Genomic DNA, 21,754 nt, shown 5'->3' on the forward strand with positions numbered 1-21,754 from the left:
AAAATGCCTTGCTCTTTCCCTATTTTACGTGCACTCTACATAGGATACCAAAAATAATTTGCATTCAAAGAGGATCTTGGCTTGAGCTAGTTTTTGAACATTCATATTTCAAGAAAAGTAAATGACGCAAGCAAGAACAGTGATGCCCGTCTGCATTTTAGTTTCAGTTTTAGTTTGTTCGAAGATGTAAGGCATTTCTTGTTTTTGATATTTATTAAAGATAGTCAACCATGGACAACCACAAACACTGTTGCTTTTGTTGAAATGTTGTTTCCTTGCGTTTAAATGCACGAAGCTTCTGAAGCGAACAACTTGGTCGTCATTGCCCGGATGCTGAAGGGGCGATGAAAACTAAAGGATAACGTTATCTGGGAAACCGACGGGGCTTCATTAATGGTGTGATTGCCCAATAAGGTATCAACTGATGCCTAAGGTAGCCCTATTGATTGGTGTGCCGAACAGTCGGCCATGCCAGAGTCCACGCACCTGTCCCTGGTGTAACCCAGCTTTGGCTCAGTGTAGTTCAACACATCCTCACGGCTCCAGACCGGGTTCTGCTCCCCGCACAGCATCAGCCGAACTTCTTCGCAGCTGAACGCACCGAGCTTCTCCATGGGGAACACCTTGCAGAAGCCGGCTGCATGAAAAAGAACATCAAAGACAGACTGTGAGAACTTGGTTCCGAGAAGATTCAAATATGTGCAGCATAGTCCCATTCTGAAGGAAACACCAAGCAGACAATTGGGAGTTTTCGAATAGTGTACGCTAAGTTAGCAGGCATAGCGAGCATCGCGTTTGCATACGAGCACAATAAGAGTTTTCGATTAGGGTTTGTCGCTTGTAAACGCTGGCGCATGCTTGAGCATTCGCGAAGGGGCTTCGCGGTCCTTGCAGGCCGTACACTATTTCGAATTTGTGGCAGGCAGACTGCAAACACTAACGGCAGTTAGCGTTGAGACGCATGCGCAGTGGCAGCAACCACAACAGATAGCATTTGTGTATGCTATTTGACAACTCCTCGATAAAGCACATCACAAATATTGAAAAAGAAACAGGCTGATAAATTGCAGTAGGCTCCCCATACATCAATTAAAAGATGGCCTAAAAGAAGACAGGCAATATTTGCGATCAAACGAACATGCATTCAAAGCCCAGTTGTACCGAACCCAAATCTCACAACTAATGAAAAAAAAAAAAACCTTTATTCCATGGCACAATATAAACCTGTTGAACTACGCTGTTTCAGATGCTCAACTGTTGGCTCCAACAATGTTCTCTGTTATCTGGTCTTTCTTCAAGCTTCAAACTTGTCTGTACATCACAACAAAATTGCTTTTGGTGAGGAGGGAAAGCTGTCAGCCATCCACCTTTTTTTTTTTTTTTTTTCAAGGTGCAACGCAGCACCTACCCTTCCCCTAGTGGAAAAGACTCGAAACGCTGTGTTAGGGTCCGTGCACGTCGTCCGATACGCACCCCTGCATCAACCCACAATGCCCTGCCACACTACCCACTATGGCAGAAAGTGGCACAGAAAAACGAGAAAAAGGCAGATGCGGCGCAAGCCGGTGCTCACCCCGGAAGGCCTCCATCTGGCGGCGGATGCCCGTGTGCAGGCAGAAATCGGCGAGGAGCTCCGTGTACTCCTCAATGTTGTCAAGGGTCACCTCGTCCTGCTCGCCTCCGGGCTTCAGATCGACGGCGTCGAAGCCGTACACCTTGGATGACGGGCAGAACTGGAAGGTCAGCCTGAAATCAAGCAGGCAAAGGTAGCGCTCAGACAACACTCCCGATCAACAAGACAACTAAAACTTTCCCGTGCACAAAAGCTGATGCACGTTAGTTGAACCCAGGCGTAATGATGCGGGTGCTAAGGTGGTAAACTCTGGCAGATCCCACATTGTAGGAATCTCATTTAAGCACTCAGCGAGCAGGTAACACAGTGTTTTTTAAAGGTAACTTTGGCACACTCATTCAACTCATTTTAATTTTTGAGGGCTTGAACAGTGGGAGTTTTTCTGCTGTTTTTTCGAGGCGTTAAGGGGGGAGGTTACACTTGATGCACAACTTTTTTTATTTATCTATAGATCTCTTTTTATAGGTAAAGTATCTTCCAAGATACTCCCCAATCACTGTAAAACCTGGGGCCTTTGTTTGCAGCATAATTAGCATCTAAGCAGGAAGCACCAAAACATTCACGACAGTGTAGAAACAATGTTGGATGTTTAATAAGGGCAATATGCTATAAATCAATTTGCTGGGCCAATTTCAACAAGAGTTAGAGAGCATTATTGTCCAGAGAAAAAAAAAGCCGCCTTCACCTGTCACTCATGCGACCCAATAAAAAAAAAATTTGAACTCTATATTGCCTTCAAAATAAGCAAATGGCATACAGCATGCATTTATATTTCTGGCAAAAGAAGAATTATGCTAATATTTCAAGTAGAACAGAAGTTATTTTCACTCTAATTTGGCAAATGTGCCAAAATTGATGTTTTGAGAAAACGAGAAAAAACGTTTCAGAACACCTTTATTGAAAAAATACTAATAAAATCTTATGAAAGTGCACCAGGGGCATAATCTGGATGCATCCCATCCTTAAGCTTCTTCTCAACCAGCTTTCTCAGACTTAGGGACGATTTTTTATATTTGAGGTTGCACTCTATTGACAGTCCTTCTCCCTAACCCTCGGGGATGTGCTGCTGAACATCGTGATGCCCAGCTGCTCTAGAATTGCAGCAAATGTATAGACATTGCCCGTATTGAAGCACAGCACAGGTTCTACAGCAGCAAATTGCACAGCAAAAAGAGAAGCTCCTTTGATACCAAACTCCATATCACGGGTTAGAGGCTTTCGTGTGAATTCAGAGTCTTGCCTTGCTGGCTGGCATCTTGCTTCGCTGCTGCAACACTCGACTCCGGAGGTGCTCAATTTTACGCGCTGTTGCCGTCACCGACGAAAGACCCTAAAGAGTCATGGTTGTCTTGCGGATGCGTGCATAGCGAACTTCACTGGCATTCATCACATCAGCATCTACCCACACACGGCCGGAGTCGACATAGTGCACCCTGTCAGGGAGGCCCGTGTCTACGCGCACTTCACCGTTGCCGATAGCATCGGTAGGGCCATAATTCACAGAGCGTCCACTATCCTGAAGAGCACTCTCGCACATTCCTCCATTAACATCTTCAGACAATGGGCAGCCAGCGTCCACGTCGCGGACGGACGAGGAACTTTTCAGTTATGACGGCGTTATCAAACAGTGCCAGCGCTTGCTCCCGCGACACAGTAGAAGCAGCATTTGGCTTTCTGCCTTTCTTCCCTGAACGGTGAAAATGATGCTGCAATTGGAACTTTCTCACACCGCCAGGCATAGCGAGACGCACAAGCACGTTGGGGATACGAGTCATAACTCCGTCGCAAGGGCGATACCCTTTTAAAATAACAGCAGACACTGCCAGCGAGTTTTCCTGGCCAATCGGGAAGCGCCATTTTGGTTGCGTGCATCAAGCAACCAATAGAATCACGTGCTGCGCGTGATTTTGACTACACTTTATTTGCTTTTGCGAGGGACACATAGTTGTCTACTGAAAAAAAAAAAAAAAAAATCTAGAATCTAGAAACGCAACCTTTCTAACAAGACCAAAATGATGCTGGTGGAGCGCGTAGTGCGCGTGCTCTTGGTGGCTGAAGTACAGCTAGCTTACACTTAGATTTAAAGGTCCGCTTGCACAAAGTTGCTCTCTTTATAGGTTATAACTTCAGAATTAAGTAAAATTTCGAAGCAAAACTTTGGTGATGAGTGCGGAAGGGCATCGGGAACGCAAAAATGATGAGAAAGAAAATGCGATTTTTGGGCCGATTTTAGACTTCTAAGTGCCACGTCCCCCCTTAAACTGAACGTTGACCTGCACATAAGTGATGAAAATTATGACTGGTGCTTGAAGTGGCATGAAGTAAAGCACCTTCGTTCACTTTCCTTGCGGGCCAGGCGACAACTTCGGGTGCGTCATGACTGCTGGGGTACGGGGCCTCGGTTAATTTTGCGACTTAACAGCGTTTCCGGGCACCATTTCGGACAGTGAGCGACTTATCGGTGCAGATGATGACATAGCTGGTTCTGACTGCATCGATGGTGACATCATGGCTGCCGTGTCTGGTGCCGTAGAAGTGTACCCGTGCAATAAATACTCTTCCGTGCCAAACAACCTTTTGCCACGCTACAAAGCTTGCATTAGTGTTCTGGGTCAATCAACGCTGTTGAGGCCGAAGGAGCTGAATTCGCTTATTTGAAAAGCTTCAGTGATATTGAGGATGCCTCAAACTTGATGGCACACAAGAAGCAAGACAAGTTGGCGTACTGCTTTTCTGCGAAATAAAGTGCGGTAACTTGCAGTTCACATCTTGTTCATTATACTGCGAGCGAATCATTATGTTAGCCCTTTTAAAGATTTCAGAGGCCTGAAACCCTTTAATTTAGGCCTTAAATATGCATATCTTGCATTTCGGATTATCGCTATATCAAATTTTTTCACGATCCTTTTTGAGTTCTGATATATCTGGGATCAACTGTGCTTAGAACAGGGGTTGGCACCCTGTGGCCCTCAGGCTGCATGAAGCTCGTGGGGCAGTACAGTCAAACATTGTTATTGCGTACCCGCTTTAAGCGTACTAATGGTTAAAATGTAGTTGCGACAGATCCCCGACCAAGTCTCATAGAGACTAATGCATTGGCTGACCGCTTAAGCAGTAATGTTTGGCCTATGCCTACCGGTTAGTGCATACTAACTGCGTACAGCGATAACATTTTGTGCGCTAAATTCTACTGCTTCGCTGATTGTTGCAGACAGCACAATGTGCCGTGAATGGTTTTCCATAATGTATATAAGTGCAGAGATCATCCGATAAAATATTTCAACTTCCGCACGATTGCAGCGATGACATTGCAAGTAACCATCAGGGAAAAAACGAAGGCGAGGTGGCGATAGACAAACATTTCAGAGAAACACGTCAGTAGCACTTAACGCCGGCGAAAAGCCTCATCACAGTAAGCATCCCCGGTTATCTGCTCAGCTACGCGTGTGGCGTAGCGTCACTTTAGGCCTACTGCACACTTTTGGTAGGAGACTACCTGAACGCGCTGGGCCACCGATCGCTGCCGCTTCGTTTTGCGGGACAGTGTTCAAGCGTGCACCACTTTACAGAAACGCAAGCAGCTCGCTGTCCCGGAGTTTAGCATTGCTGATCACGAGCACTGAGAAACCTTGCTGTATTATGCCAACACGCGCACCACACAGCAAGTGTAGCACTGTTACCATGCTGCACGCTTTCATTTAGCGACAGCCCATATGCACCTCCGTCAATTGCAAGGACTGCTAGAGCACCGCGGTTAGCACACTGCTTGCTGAAAGCTCTCCGTTGCCGCTTTAACCCAGCAGGCTACTCGCCGAATCTGTGCATGACCTGTAGCGAAGAGAGTGTACTCAACAGCAAGTGGATCAGCAGTCGTGGCGTGCACAGAGTGAGCGAAGCGCTGCACGCAACTAGCCACGCAGTAAAAGGTTCGGTTTTCTGCGACTGTACCACATTAAAAAAAAAAAAAAACAGACTGCACCAGTTTTCACTTGGAAGCAGACCACGGAACAGCTGTATCACGGACAGCCGATTGTGTCCGTTCTGTCACTGTACCATGCAGCATATCCCAGATCCCGCGGCAGTTTCGAAATGCTCATCAGCGTCACCACCGCGTGCTATCGGATGGTTGTGCGAGTCAGAAACTTTTCAGTACTTTAGCTAAAGGAAAGAAATGGCTTTGCAGTGGGCATTTCAGGCAATATTTCTAGTGGCACCGAGTTTAATTTTTTGCTGGTGGCAACGGCGCGTGCCAGAAGGTACAAATTTGTAGCTGGTGGTTAATGCTTAGTATGTTTAGTGCGTAGCTGCGCCGTCGTCCCCCGCAGGTAGGTATTAACGGATTTTCAATGCATTATGCAGCCCCCGCCCCAGTGTCAGAACCTATCTCCTCCCCTAGTCGTCTCCCAACTGAAGGCCAGCGTGACATTTTTTAACTGAAATGGAGGTTTGCACTAGTAGTCTGTGTGTGTGTAAATTTTAACCTTGTTACGTGTGTGCAAAAAATAAGCATTATTTATATTTCCATTTTGCAGAGTACAGCCAATATGCCAGCTTTTTACAGTGAAAGCTGTTACAGTCGAATCTAGATAATTCGAACTCGAAGAGGCCCGAAAATTTGTTCAAATGAAAAGAAGTTCGAATTAATGAAAGCTAAATAAACGGAGGGCTTTCCATGCAGTGGTGCATGTGCATTGAGCTAACACACGAGGGGAAGTTTCAGAAGACTTACATTTATTCACAAATCACAGGACATCCGTTATTAATTGAAGTAATCGGTGATGCACATCTGCACATGTTTGCCTTGCAGCGAGTCAATTTTGCACGCAGCTTTTCTACTTTGGCTTCAGCATTCTCCTGGCAAGAGAAGTTGCGCGCGGAAATGACTAGTGCAGACGCTTTCTTAAGAGCCACTGGGCAATGTACTTTAGCGATACAAATGAGCGGTAGCTGAAGCACCCCTGCCTCGCTACTTCCAGCACGAAAAATAAAATAAATAAAAAACAATCTCGTGATCAGCTGAAATATGTGCTTGTGGAAAAACAAGATGTGCTTCACTGCAATACACCAGTCACGTGCGGGCAGCATGTTGCATGCTTCTCACATAAGCGTGTCGCGATTTATTCATTCTTTTTGGGAATTTAAAGAAATAGTAAAGGTCAGTCTAGAGAAATTCGCGATGTATGCGAACCTCCGAGGGCCAGTTGCTCTAGCAATTCGCGCACTTGCACTGCTGGCGGAGTTCTTGCCTACAACACCTACTTCGAAAACTCGGTCTGAAAGGTTCAGTGATGTTTTTCAGCCGAAACACCGCCAATTTCTTCACACTGTCTGTTTATAAATTCTCTATATTTTGCCAAACATAATGGGCAAATGGTCACAGTAGCGACATGCTCCCCGCATGGCGCTACTGTGTTGCAGCAGCGACATGCTTTTTGCAGGCATGCATTTTAGTTGATCACTTTTTCTTATTTCAGTAACAGGGGTTAGGCTCGAAATTCTCCATTGTTTGCGACAAAATTGTGACCAGGTATTGCTCGAAAACATCCTTAAGGCCACGAACTAGCCGGCTCAGCAAACGGCAAGCCCCGATTTATTTGAATGATTTCAAGATCCTTGCATCCCACTTTTTGTATGCTCTGTTAATTGGAAAATTCATTCGAAATTCAAAGATTTCTCACGGTCCCACTGACTTCCAATTAACAAGGTTTTACTGTAACTGCATGGCACGCATCTCCCTCTATATTTTTCTCTTTGCACGTTTTCCAGTTTGCAAAGAAGCTTCTCACAGCATCGGTGATGTTCTTGGTCCTATTATTATTATTATTATTATTATTATTATTATTATTATTATCACAGTCAAAGTGCAATTCACAATGCTAGCAAAATTGCCTTTTTCTTCAGTATTCGTGTGAACTTGCTTTGCTCAATTCGTTATGGCATGGTGCTTGCACTTTAATGTTCAAAGCAAACCTTAAATGTAATTGTGGTACGTCGTCCTTGCTGTTTTCTCCATGGCACGCATCTCCCTCTATATTTTTCTCTTTGCACGTTTTCCGGTTTTCAAAGAAGCTTCTCACAGCATCGGTGATGTTCTTGTTCCTATTATTATTATTGTTATTATTATTATTATTAATATTGTTATTATCACAGTCAAAGTGCAATTCACAATGCTAGCAAAATTGCCTTTTTCTTCAGTATTCGTGTGAAATTTCTTTGCTCAATTCGTTATGGCATGGTGCTTGCACTTTAAGACAACGACAACAACGACTGTGTAGCGGAGCCTCTTCGCTACGCAGCCGCAGCATGGCCAGCACGTGACGAGAAAGGAGGAGGTGTCTAAACGTGGAGAGAAGCAGATCGGTATTTGAGAGAAAACCAACACTCCATGGCAGCTTTTTTTTTTTTACTCTCCCCACGAGTCTTTGAAAGGAGAAGGGTTACATGGCAGGGACGGGAAAGGGGGAAGCATGGCACAGGCGCATGAGCGACCCCCCTCAAGGCGCAGAGCCGTGCTGGGGCAAGGGCTGCAGAAGATAGTGCCTTTTTCCTTTCCTTCAACCACACATTCATTCAACCCAGCGACAGCCTTTTTTTTTTTCCTCTCTCTATTTTCGGGCGCGGCATTGGAAGGAGAAGGGTCTTTTGTGCCACTGCATGAACAATTGGCACAAAATTCCTTGCAAGTGTTTAGCGGATACCACGCTTCTCAGAAGAATTATGAAAGATAGTATAGGGAATGCTGGCCTACTACCTAAAAGTTTATTATTAATGCCCTAGTGGGTATGAAGCAAGTGTGCTTGCAGTAGTTACTCAATGAGTGTTAAGAAAAGGCTCTGAAAGGCCGCTATTCGAGTTTTGGCTGCGACTGTTCTGCACATTCCTTGCAGGCCCGGCGTTTTTTTCTCTTTGCATCATTATGTCTGCTTATCGAGCAACAAAATTATGTACATTATGACTGCTTGGATGTCAGCATGCTGCCTTATTTCTGTTTTACAGCCTCGACGCCACTGCGAAACTGTTTCAATAAGCGAGACACTGCAGCGCACAAAGAGCCCGTTCGCGGGAACACCATACGAACAGATCGATGCAAGAAGCGATCGTGAGAAAACGGAAAGGGCACTCACCCAAGGTCTTCTACGCGCGTCGGCATACCCGTGCCGTCGTGAGTGGGGAAGGCCAGGTTGTGCAGCTGTCGGGCCTTGTCGTCTGGGCTCAGGGAGTTGTCCCCGAGGATGTGCTGCTTCTGCGCCGACAGCTCGCGCAGCTGCTGAAGGAAACGAGCCTGGTGCGGGTTGACCTAAACGATCGACAGAGAGCGAAGTCAGCATCACAGCCACATGCGCTCGCAGACAGGAGCTCCGTCTACGGCAACGAAGGAGTAGCTCCGAAGGAAAGACTTGCCTCCATGAAGTCCTCGTGGGTGAGGATGCCACTGAACCAGGCATGTTGCTGCTGCTGCTGTTGTTGCTGCTGCTGCTGTTGAGACGGCCTTCGTGCAGGCGCCACTGATTCAGCCATGCAGCCACCGCCCTGTTCCTCTCGGGTCATCAGCGAGTTCATCTGATTGATGGACTGCTCCCTACAAGATGGAGAAAACAGCAAGGACGACGTACCACAATTACATTTCAGGTTTGCTTTGAACATTAAGGGGGGACACGGCTTTGGGATCGCGAAAAATGGCAAAAAAATAGATTTTTTGAAACTCAAGTTTTCAGTTTCTGGAACCCTTTTTCTATCTGGTATAAAAATATCTGCACTGAAAACCGCGCAGAAGTGCCTCGGAAAATTCGTTTCACCCACCTAGGTAGTGAAACTTTTTTTTGAAATGGCGAGAAAACAGCGATTTTCAAAAAATTATAGCTTCGCGATGCTTGGGCCGGGAGCCGGTTCTTGGGCTCATCGGAAAGAGCATTTCTCAGTGTTTAACTCTCCCGCCTCAGCTGGCTCCTCCCTTTAAGGGGAGACCCTGGTGTTCTAAAGAAAGTTGTTTATCATATTCAAATGAAATTTTCAGGCAATGTATCTTTTAACCTGCTGTGAAGATATATGCAATCCATTTTCTATTATCTCAAGTAGTTTTGGAGATATTGAAGAAATAATGAATAGTTGGATTGCCCAATTATTCTGCAATTTAACCACTGAATATCCTAGAACACTTCATATGCACATAGTCTAGAATAATCAAGGATCACAACTATACTATCACTGTAATTTTAGCTCTATATTTATAAAAGTTATTGCCATATGTAATGTAATGATTGGAAACATGAGAATTTTCACGAGATTTATCAGCACATGAAAAATGTTCTCTTGACTAAATATAAATTTTAGTAGTCTTATTGTGTATAGTAACTCGTAATCTGTCAATTGCAACAAGAATCGTTGAAATCTGATCACTATATCATCAGATACTGTGGGCAACAGTATAGCACATAAGCAAAAAACTGATTTTGAGAAAATGCAAAAAGAAGTTTGAAGACTTGATATAGGTTTAATTCTTGCCAAAAAAGCAACAGATGGGAGTCCTTTTTGCTCTAGAAGCCACCAGGCTCATAATCACCATCACTTTTTTTCACACGCCTCTTCTTCATGGCATTCTTGAAGTCTTCTGCTCTGGTATGCTTTTTGTCACATGCCGCTAGCCGCTGCTGGTCCTTTTCCAGACATCTTTCAACATCTGTGTTGCCTTGGTTCAAATGCAGCTCTTTCAAAATGGCCTCAGAAGCACGTTTCTTTCCAAAATTGAACCGAGCAACCGCTTCCGCAAAAGCAGTTTCGACTGTGAAGAGCGAGGCGTGCTTGGTTTTTGGTACAATCGACCAGATCACTGAATGGAGGCTCTCATTCGAGTTTTGAGTTTTGCCTCTTTGGCAGCACTCCAACAGCTTTCGATCTGAGAGGCGAGTGTACACTGGAAGGAGCGCTTCTGCAACATATTCCGGGAGGTCGTACTGATGCTTAGGAGGAGCCTGCTGCCTTGCCACTGCCTTGTTGTGGGCACACCATGAGTCTTCTCCCTTTGGGCTTTGCATGTTGTGGCTTTGCATCAGTAAAGTCACATGATAGTAAGTGGCAAGGACAGCATTCTCCATCTCATCGATGTTTCCCTGGTGTGCCTTGAGTGCCCAACCATAATAATTTGTAAGCTTCGTTACAAGCTCAGCGGTGAGCTTTCCTTTGCCACCGAGGCTTGGCCGACCTTCCCCCTTGCTCTTCTGCAGGAGGTGTCTCAGTGCAGCACCCATCCTTTTATGTATATGATTTATGCAATCCTCCTTTTCGATAGCCACGAAGCCATACACTTGCTCCTCCTGAAGGTTGTTGAAAGCGCGGCTATCGCCATCGCACAACATCGTTGTGTAGCGGAATCCATGCTTTTTGAAGGATCGGCGAAACAGAATTTTGGCAGCCTCCACCTCCATCTGGCCAGGCTTGCTCGAAGAGTTTTTTTGGCACTTGTGCCGAGCTCGCCACTCACTGTATCGAGGGTCGTCGTTCTTGGGGCCAATCTCGCAACCCAAACAGAAGTTCGAAAGAACTTTGAAGTCGAACACATAGCCCGAAAACAGTTCTATTACAGTTCCCACACAAATGTGTGACAAGTGGCCACGAGTTAGCCAAGTCCCGTCGAAGGAAACTGCGATATTGCCGGGGTTCCCGAAATTAAGTTCAGAATAGATGGCCTTCACAGCTGTTGCGCACTCGCTCATAATACCCGCGGATGCGTTCATCGCGGCAGGGTTCATCTTGGTTTTTACGTAGTCTTGGTACGTTTTGTTGTGCATTCCACGACGAGACACATTCAGGGCCCAAAAAATGTCGTTTAGCAAGGTCTGCCCATTGCCCGTGCTCATAACTGCACGAGCCGCAAGCACATTTACTTCGAAAGGGTTGCAGGTCGCATTCCCCCCTGCTCTCGGCGAGCTCCATCCGGCGCTGACATCTCCGCAGACGGCACAGTTCACCACTATTCTAACTGCCAATCCGTACTCACGATCGCCCCGTGAAACGTTCAATGGGCCAGAGCAGAATTCGCATTTCGCGCACCGAAGCAGTTGGTTCAGCAGCGGTAGGCTTAGCAGCGTGAACTGGGTGCCGGACCCCGCCGCTTCCGGGGAATCTCCGATAAGCGACTGCTTTCGGCGGGTAGCTGATAACGAAGACAGCTTCTGTCGTTGCTCTTCCGCGCGATGCTCAATTGCCACTTTTTCCGCTTCTGTCGTGAAATGCGTATTGCGCGCGTTGTCCTCGTGTCGTCGGCCACAGACATCGCTTAAGCGGTTGCAGCTTCGGTGGATATCGTACACTCGCTAGCGCATGTCGCGGAGCTCGTCGCCATCGATTCACTCGACGCTGCTTCAGGTATCCGAGACCGACGCGAGACCGAGACCGACGCCGTAGGCATGAGCTGTCGCGAATTTGCGTCGCCCGCCAGCCATCGTCGCGTCCGAACAATTTGTGACAAGGAGTCGCGCATTGTTGCACACAGTCGGGCAGACGAAATTTCGGTCGTCCAATCGGAGAGCAGGATTCGCCCACGTGGTATAAACGTGCCAATGCCGTGCAAGTATTCCCTCCTTTTCGCTGGCGTGTAGCTCCATGGTCGCCAGACTTAGAGTTGTTTTCTCGCTAAAACCGGATTGCTGAAGAATTTAGCTTTCAAACGATTCCAAAATGGCCGTGCTGCGGCTAACGGTTACCGCAGACGACGGCATTGAAATTGCCCGTTTTGGGGGGGCGTTTTCGAGTAAAAGTGATCATTAAGATCTCTTTAGAATGCAATAACAAAATAAATACTAATCGGAACGCGTTAATATTCCAGCAATAGATTCTTTTGGACGTCGAGATTTCGAAAAAAAATATTTTAAAAAATTCATTTTTTGGCAATTTTTTGCTCTAAAAGACCCGTGTCTCCCCTTAATCGTCTATTTTAATAATTTTTAACCCACATGAAAAAATGATCATAATAGAGTTCTTCGTGACCAATTATAGGGTCTAAAATGATTTCAAGGTGCCCACCCAAGAAGACCAGGTCAAGATCACGATGGCATTATGTGGCGTACCATAGCGTGGCACTCCCTAGAAATATCAACCACCCAGAGTTCTGTAGCGTAGACCTAAATAACAGTAACAGTAAACATGCATCTTTTCAAACGCACCTAGTGTGCCAGTCATAAAAAAACGAATTTGCCACAGCCTTTCATTAACCCGAACCTTGAAAAAGTGATGTCATTCAACTACTCACCTAGCAGTGGCCGTCTGGCGTCCCGCAGCCACCGACGCACTTGCAATGTGGCCGGCACTGGGCAGGCCGCCGTGGTGCAACGGGAATCCCGTGGCCGACTGGGAGAGGGGCGAGCTGGATGGCCCCTGGCAGAGCAGGCGCAGGAAAGGGCGAGACAGGGGCAGGTCGACCAGGCGGCCGTCCTGCAGGGCCTTGGCCAGGAAGATGCCCAAAAAGTGGAAAGAGGCGCACACTCGGCCCGTGCAGGAGCTGCCCTGGGGCAGGGGCGCCGGGAACAGGCCGTACGCCGTGTGGATGTAGTAGCCCGGTGGCTTGGAGCTCTCGCCGCCCAGCTCAGTGGTGGTGCGCGAGTCGGAGGATGCCGCCATGGGCTAAGGGGAGAAAGTGCACGCCCAGTGTTAATTCCCTTCAACTTGCTTTGCAAAGTCCGAGTAAATGGAAATCTCTTATGTTAGGGCAACGGGTAAGAATTACTAGATTTATGCAAATTCTCAATGGGAGAAAAATTAAGCAGCGCTGTGAGCGAAGCAGACGTCTTTTCGAGTCATACGTTCTATTAGGCACTCAAACCTCGATATAACGAATTTGGATACCAATAACAAATTATTGGTTGCAATGAAGTGAAAATTAGCTTCATAGATACAGTGTTACGAACATATGTGTAACAAATTTTTGAATATAACGAAGCATTTCCATGGCAGCTGTAACTGTTATAATGATGTGCGAGTTCCACCGGTCCAGCCACAATTTTATAGTCAGCACCAATCAATCATTCAATGATTCTATGCGACGCACCTTTTTGTCGTTGGTCGTGGGTATGTCTTCACACAGCCACATGCCCAGGTCCCGTCGTTGGAGCTCCTCAGCCACCAGGGCGTAGAACTCCAGGGTGGGGCCCAAGCCTGTGCCTTCTTCATTTTGAAACTCAACCTGCAGAAAGAAGTATCCATCTGCTCAGTAACCTTTGCACTCTTGAGTAATGCAGCAGGGATATGCAAATCACTGGCACGTAACAGTAGAACTTCCAACAAGACCGAAGTTTGCGGCAAAAAAACGAGGCTTGAAGTGACAAAAATTACACAAAAACGCAGAAGTTCACCAATTTTCTTTTCTTATCATTTTGGGGTGTAGCACTGTCACACTACAGCACAGAAAAGCAACAGACTACTTCTGACCATACAGTGACAGTAATCAATCGCCTTCTGCTGCCCCTAACAGCTCCCCACGTTGATGCATACGATAGAGTGGCATACACCAGGCTAGTGCATCTTACAAACACATTGCAGTGTAGCTCTAACAATCAGGTTATTTACAGCACATGCTGCAAGCTATAAGAGGGTGCAGAAATATGGGTTGCTTTGGCATACACAATAACTGCAATGTGTAAGCAATTCTGAACATTCTCAACTTTGACTTTAGAAAACTGGTGGGCTCCGCAGAAAGCTTGCTGAACCAAGCAGTGCAATCAAGATGTTCAAAGTAAATTCTGGCGCTTCACAAACAAAAACCATGATACAATTACAAGACACACCATACTGGAGGAGTCTGAAGTTTTTGACCAGCAGAAGTTCTGCCCCTTAATCTTTTGCCAACAGCAAACCGCTGCCACTGTGGCCAAGAATAGAATCCGCTGCTCTCGGTGACGCAATGCGTAACCGGCAAACCACCACACCTTAATCAAAAGCATGATTTGCGTTACTGAAAACAATAGCAACCAAAAGGCGACAATGGGTGACCTACCTCAAGCACGGTCTTGCGTGGAGCGTGCAGGCGCATCACTTGCATGGCCCAGTCAAGCAGTTTGTCTCCGCGGGGCACTTTTACCCGCTCATGCTTCAGGCGACCCACGCGAAACTCATGGGGGTCCTCTCGACGTGGAGAGGGTCCACGGTGGCGCTCCGCGCTGGCATCCCGCTGGTTTTGAAGCCACACTATCGACCTGCGCCAAACAGCAACCACCACACAGGCAGCAGGGCATTAAGAGAGAGTGCACAAGATTGCAGGAATTTATATTTTGTCCGGAATAAAACAACAATCTGTGCTAGTTTCTAGACACACAAATGTGCGATGGCAAAGACAATTGCCATCATATTGTCACAGGGTGAGAGTAGGCAGAGGGTAGAAATATATTTACAGATTGTACACGGAGTACACAGTGTCCTTGAACCAAGATGGTGGAGTGGCAAAAACAACACGAGCTTTTGTTCAATCGTCATTTTCGTCGCCTTTATGGTGCATACATTAATGTCAATGATGACTTGTATCAATATATTCAACTTCTTAGGCGCAAGAAAGAGATCACCAGCAGGGCTTGGCGCTTGCGCTTGCCCGTTTTCAGGCTGTACTTGAACCGCATTTCTGCCAGGTCCAGCAAAAGCAATCAAGTACATTTAGAGTATCGGTACTTGTCCAAGCGTACCGATATAAACTACGCAAAGCTTACCGTGATGCACCAAACGCTGTGCAAGAGAAGTACAGCTGGCGTGTCTCAAAAGGAAACAGCATAGGACAGTTGTAGGTCAAGTGCTCGCACCAGTCTGGCTGGGCACCAGATGACAGCACCAGGGGATCCTGCAAGGTCATGAGGCTACTGTTAATTACCTGTCACAGAGCTGCACATGTACTGACATGTGTGCATGTGCACATCTGCCTATACACATACGACCAATCATTGTACAAATGTCATTATGAAGCCTTAGCGTTTGCCGCGTGGTGGTGCTGTGGCACCACCTTGCAAGAGTCTGTCAAATGATAGCAGTTACCTCCAGAAATTTTGATACTCAATTGTATGAATTTTTTTTTTTTCATTTTTCGTTCCGTTGATTTCAAGCATGTGTCAATTTAAACCAGCGTACAAGAACAGCCATGCAAGTTAAAAATGTCGTTTTGGTGTCTGTCATTAACGTGGGTACACAGATAAGGATGTACTTTTAAGGGGAGATGCTACTCGAAAAAGGTTTTTTTTTATTTCATAACCCAGCTCCTTGAAATTTTAGGTGTTAGTAAAGCTTGCAGTGCTGATTTCATAACTGCAATTATTTGTTTGATAGCTATAGTAGTTCCGGAGTTACTACAACTTTGATATCAAAATATAGTGTTTTTTGTGCACATAATAAAGCTTACTAAAAATTTTCACACAGAATTGCAAAATGGCTCATTCTGCTGCACTTGAGCAGTACAATACAGAAAAGTACCTCAAACAGAAAATTTATTTGCTACATTAAAAAAAAAAATTAAAAGTACTAAATGCATATTTTACATCTCTCTATCAGTGTATCAAGTTGTGTAACAAAAAATCTGTGATGTATAATGCAACCTAAAGTAGATACTTGTATTCTAGAGTGGCTGATTAAGCTCTGTGCAAAATTTCATCAAGATAGGACTATTTTATGCCTAAAAAAGATTGTGCACAAGATGAGAGAATTACCTCAAAATGGAAATCGAGAAAAATGCATTTGAAAGTTGTAAATATGTTTACTCATGATTACACAGTGCGATTTGCACAAAACTTGGTGATATCATAGAAGGGACACAGCTAGAGCACCTAAAATTGTCCTGCTCCATATGTGGATCCTTCTCGCCGCTTGAGAAGGGAGTCATCAAGGCGCGCTTTCTTTGCCACGTTCCGCCGATGGGCCCTTGCCTCGGCTGTTTCACACGCAGACATTCTTTCGATTCTCCTCTGGTCGCGGGATTGGCCCAGGGTGATCAGTTGATCTGGTGGGACTACACCAAGCTCCTCTAGCACGTGTTCAAAGCTTGAATGTCCTTTATTGAACCACAACACGGCCATAGCAGCTGCAGTTTCCACTGTTGTCCGGGAGGCAAACTTAGTCTTCGGACACAACAACCAGATTTTGCTGTTCAAAGATTCTGCAGCGTTTTGGGTCTTCCCTTGGATACAACGCACCAGCAACTTTTCATCTGTGAGCCGCTTGTAAATGGGAAGCACAGCCAATCCTTGAGCCTTGGTCAAGATTGGTGTGTGGTCGGGTGGGGCCTCCCCAAGCGCTTCAGCTCGCCTATGCTTGCACCAGGAAGTCGCCCCTTCTGGACAGTATCGGTGGCTGCCTGCTGTGTTGCTCGATGATGAATGGAAATATGAGGCCCAGATGGCACGATGCATTTTCAGAATATCACCTCTGTTGTTTGTGATTGCAATACGGTAATAGTTCTGCAGCTTCTGAATTGTGCCATCTGTCAGCTTTTCCCCTCGTGGAAGTCTTGTTGGCAGTTTCCGAAGTGCAGTGCCTAGACGCTTGGCCACATGGTTTGTGCACTCCTCCTTGTCCACAACAGCTTCACCATATACCTTGGCCTCAGCGACAGCGGTATAAGCTTTGCTGTCCCCATCACTGAGGAACTTGGTGAAGCGCAATGGTGTTGTGTATGAGGATGTCCTGCCCCATATGCGCAAAGCTGCCTCAGTCTCCATGGCATGAGAGGAGCACTCTGTATTTTTTTCGCAGACAGGTGTGTGGAATGCTTGCCATATTTCTTCCTCATCACCCAAGTCCTGGTGCCGGCTACAGGCAAGGCAGTAATTCGATAGCACTTCAAAATCTAGGCACAAACCAGTGTCCACAGACACAGCAGTGCCGATGCCATTGTGGCTCTTGTGCCCTCTTTTTTGCCATGTGCCATCATACATGACAGCAACATCAGCCCCATCCACTTTCTCTTTAGTTATCATCCGCGCTTTCGCCAGGTTTTCTTGCACAGCTTTGGTAGCTGCAGCATGAACTTTTTTGCCAATTGCAATAAAAGTCTTATGATGCATAGGTATTGGCAGTCCAAGAATAGCGCAAAAACGCGACAGCTGTTCATGCCCAATGCCTATTGCACGCGCAGCCACAACTACCTTCACATTGACAGCGAAGCTGTCACGCGAGCTGCCGCTTCGGTAGCTCCAGTCATCACCGGCATCGGTGGGCTGTCTTTCCGGCAGAACACGCCGCGAACTATGCGCGGCAGAAACCACTGACTCAGGACACTCACTGTTATCACAGTGCAGCTCGAGGAACGAAGAGAGGCCCTTACGTTTACTTGCGGTGTCGCGAACGACGAGTCCAGCGGTGTGGCATGTTGGACAAACAGCACGGCTTACCATCGATGTCAGTGCGCCGATGTCACAAAATACTCCGCTCACAGAGCCACAAACACTCTTCATTCTTTCGCTTTCGAACTGTTCAATCTTTTTTTCTGATGCGCTGATGAACTTGATCGCGGCGTCGATTTCGTCAAAGTTCCCGCAAGCCGCCGTATCCCCGCTGCCTTGATTAGGCCTAGTGGCCCGCGGCTCGCATTCTTCTACCGCTGCTTTGCGCTTCGGTTTACGTCGACGCCCTTGGTACTTGTTCTTGCTTGCAAACTTTCGTGCTCGGAAGTCTCGCTTCTTCGAGTTATCCATGGTGAACTCGGAAAAACGTAGAAACGCACGGCAAGTGCCGATCGTCGCAAGCGCTCAGCGAGCGAGGCCGATCAGATGTAGCCAATGGCGGCCTCGGTAGCGTACCATGTGACCGGTAGAGATGCGCGAAGCGGCTGCAGCTTGGCTGCAAACCGACTTGGAAACGACTGTTTTGTGAAATTCCTCACTAAAATACGAAACTAGGGGGACGCCTGTACACTAGAAGGAGCCTTGATCTACACCACCGAACAAACCCCGATGGCGGACGTCATCGTGTTGCCGAGTGGCGGATTTTCAAAAATAGCCGTCGGATGCGTGAATTCGCGACTTCGGCAGCTACCTTCACTAGCGCAGATCGACTTTTTACCACTTTCTCGTTTGAATTCAGCTATGACCTTTGGGGAAATGATAGTTGAATGATCAAAAGTGATTTTAGAAGCAATATCTCAAAAGTGGAAATTTTCGCAAAAAACGCGATTTTTCGACCCGCATCTCCCCTTAATCTAAAAGAACCAACCAGCCCCACTTATAGCACCAATTTGAGTTTCAATCAGACACATGGTAAAGAACAAGGCTTTAGAAAAGACGATACCAAACAGTGAACGCATCAAAAGTTGGGTGACAAAAAACAAACTAGTAGCCGTAAAGGACGCACCTGAATCTGCTGCACCAGCTTGTTGGTGATCTTCTTACTGAGGAAATCTTCCATGGTCACCGTGCTCAGGATGTCTTCAATGCCTGCTTGCAAGAGATAGAAAAAGAGAAGAGGACCAAAAACCCTGTTGTCATGACGACGGTTTTGGCCAGCGGTCTCTATCATGACATACAACCATCGCTTGTTAACAATCACACTAGCAATGACTGCCCAAGTTTTCATGTCTACCGATTGGTAGACTCCATTTAATCGAAACCTCAAGGGACCAAAAAAAAAATCTGCTTCCTTTAAGAGGAGTTTGGTTTACTGAGAGATAAACAAGGGTACAATATTCAAGTATGAAACCAAACATATTAGTGGGAGTTGTTCCATTTAAGCAGTAATTTCATTTATGAGAGTTTCGTTTAATGAGAGTCTACAGTAATTCAAAGGACAATGAACAGAAGTACTGTGCAGTTTAGCTCTTAGCATTCACAATAGAATTATTACCAAATTAAATGCATATTTCCGAAAAAGCACAGACAACGGAAGGTTGAAAGAGTGTCACTCCTAGTGGAAAACTGAAGGACACACTACAGCACTGCTTCCGATTTACTTTGGTCTATGTTTTCTTTTAGCTGTTTTTAAGATATCCCGTAACTCCTATTGACTAGCCCATTTTTTTTACTCCTCTACAGTAAATTAAGTGCGCGCAAGTGACCATCTTATGACTCACCGATGGATCCGTGGTTGGCACGGCTGCGGTGTGTGCTGAGCAGGCGGAGCAGCTGGAGCACGTCGTCAACAGTGCAGCTTCCGTCTTCCAGGGCAGAACCCGTGCCAGGGCAGTAAACGGAAAGGACGCTTTCGCGCGAACTGCTCTTGCAGCTCGACGCGGGGCGCACCACCGGCACTGGCCGTGGAAGCTCCTGAAAAGCGCACAGATATCGAGCTCAGCGATGGAAGCGGAAATGTTGTAGGCCCGTGTGCTCAGATTTGGGTGCACGTTAAAGAACCCCAGCTGGTTGAAATCTCCGGAGCCCTCCACTACGGCGTCTCTCATAATCATATGGTGGTTTTGGGACGTTAAACCCCACATATCAATCAATATCGAGCTCAGGTCACACTGAACTGGGTGAAATAATCGGGAAATTTCGTCCCCCAGAGCAAGCAGGCAAGGCACATGACCACACATCCTGCTTCTTTGAGCAACTTGTCTAACATCATCGCACGTCACGCCCGGCTGACGATACAACTCTTGGTGTGGCCTATATATTTAGGGCTACAAATCATCTATATGGAGCACCCCAGTATGAAGAGGCTCTTAAATTTTTTTCACCTCAGCACACAACAAAATGCATGAAGGGTGAACGAAGAAAACCATACAAAGCTGGAGTACAGTCGAACCCTGCTACAACGAAACTGACGGAGCGCAGAAAAAATTTCGTTAGCGCGAAAACTTCATTGTAGAGAAATCGAAAAAATATAGCTGATTTAAGCTAGCCAAAAAAAGGAACGTTTATTCTGAAAATTAAAGAGGTGTCCGCTGTTTCCTATTCTTTCCCAGCAGCATCACGACGCAATTGTCACCTATGCATCACGAGGCCATGGTGAAAAGCACACTGAAACAAGGCCTATAACCGCTTTTGTGAACGAACCAAACAGCTGCATTAATACGTTAACACCAGCAGCTATCTGTTGTCGAAGTGTATCTAACAACACCGAGATGGAGGCAGGGTATCGTGGAGCCAATGCCAGCTAAAAAAATTATGCCTGGAACGTGAGCCGCCAACGCACTGCCCTACCCTTGTATTTTACCCTCTTCCTTCGGTATGAAGGCGAGAGTCTCCGACGGCCGCCCCCTGTGAACACAGCAATGCTCTCACAGTTGCCTTCGAGCAGCCGTGATGCCACGTGACAGATCGATAGGGTTATGTCACGTGACTGAGCGGGTCGGAGGCAAGCGGTCTCACACGACGGCCGGTGGCAACACAAGGCAGGAAGCATGGCCTCCGAGATAGCGTGCTGGCAGGAGGCTCCCAATTGAAAAGAGCGGCCTTCCAGGCATAGTTTTTCTAGGAGGCGTTGGTGGAGCTAATTTTTTGGTAATGCGGATGAGAAGCTGCTCTGATTAGTTACCACAATGGCCAAGGGCAAACGAAATTATACGCAATGGCATTGAAAAAGGCATTGTTTTGCACAGCTGCGCGAAAGAAAACCACGAAATGAGCGACTGAGCTTCAGCTTCAGATCGTCTGCGGCTCAAAAGCAAGCCAGCAACAAAAGCAGAGCAGTCTCATTGCCATCGTTATCGAGCGATGGCGGCGCCAATGCTTGCTGAACTATAGCAGTTTTTGGTAGTGTGATAGCGTGTTTTAGACTTCGTCGACGTATTTTTAAGTTGTGAAAATGCATCAAAATGTTAAAGACTATGCTTACTGTATAGCAATAAATATCTGAGCCTAGAATTGCGTGGAAAAATTTGGTTGAAGAGGGATAGCAGAAAAAAAAGTGTTCGTTGTGGTGACAATATTTACGCAATGACTCCTATGTACTGCCAACAGGGAACAGTAAATTTTTCGTTGTAGCAGAAACTTCGTTGAAGCGGGGTTCGTTGTTACGGAGTTCGAATGTACTGGCAGAGTTGGAACATTTTCATAATGAAATCTGCAAAAATGTGGACGCATCTTCCATAGTTGAAATTCAAGATCATTATGTTCTCAACCTATCATTCTAGCTTCCTATCAATCACTGCCATGTACCTAAAAAATGAATCAGCCAGTCACTGTGCTATAGTAATACACAAACAATAAAAAAAAGAAAGAGAAAAGA

General features: G+C 46.3%; 1 protein-coding gene across 1 annotated transcript in view; it reads right to left on the bottom strand.

Moving 5' to 3' along the window:
* Positions 1 to 21,754, bottom strand: part of Ufd4 (ubiquitin fusion-degradation 4-like) — a 163,437-nt gene that overhangs the window by 1,207 nt on the left and 140,476 nt on the right. Inside the window, exons 33-42 of the mRNA XM_037418885.2 lie at positions 19,659 to 19,851; positions 18,944 to 19,026; positions 15,322 to 15,449; positions 14,619 to 14,817; positions 13,674 to 13,808; positions 12,879 to 13,249; positions 9,035 to 9,212; positions 8,758 to 8,930; positions 1,574 to 1,746; positions 487 to 637 (exon numbers count right to left, since the gene is read on the bottom strand). Coding sequence (XP_037274782.2) covers positions 487 to 637; positions 1,574 to 1,746; positions 8,758 to 8,930; positions 9,035 to 9,212; positions 12,879 to 13,249; positions 13,674 to 13,808; positions 14,619 to 14,817; positions 15,322 to 15,449; positions 18,944 to 19,026; positions 19,659 to 19,851 — 1,784 coding nt within the window. The remainder of the gene's footprint in view (positions 1 to 486; positions 638 to 1,573; positions 1,747 to 8,757; positions 8,931 to 9,034; positions 9,213 to 12,878; positions 13,250 to 13,673; positions 13,809 to 14,618; positions 14,818 to 15,321; positions 15,450 to 18,943; positions 19,027 to 19,658; positions 19,852 to 21,754) is intronic.

Source organism: Rhipicephalus microplus, chromosome 6 (assembly GCF_043290135.1).
Source record: "Rhipicephalus microplus isolate Deutch F79 chromosome 6, USDA_Rmic, whole genome shotgun sequence".
Lineage (NCBI taxonomy): Eukaryota > Metazoa > Arthropoda > Arachnida > Ixodida > Ixodidae > Rhipicephalus > Rhipicephalus microplus.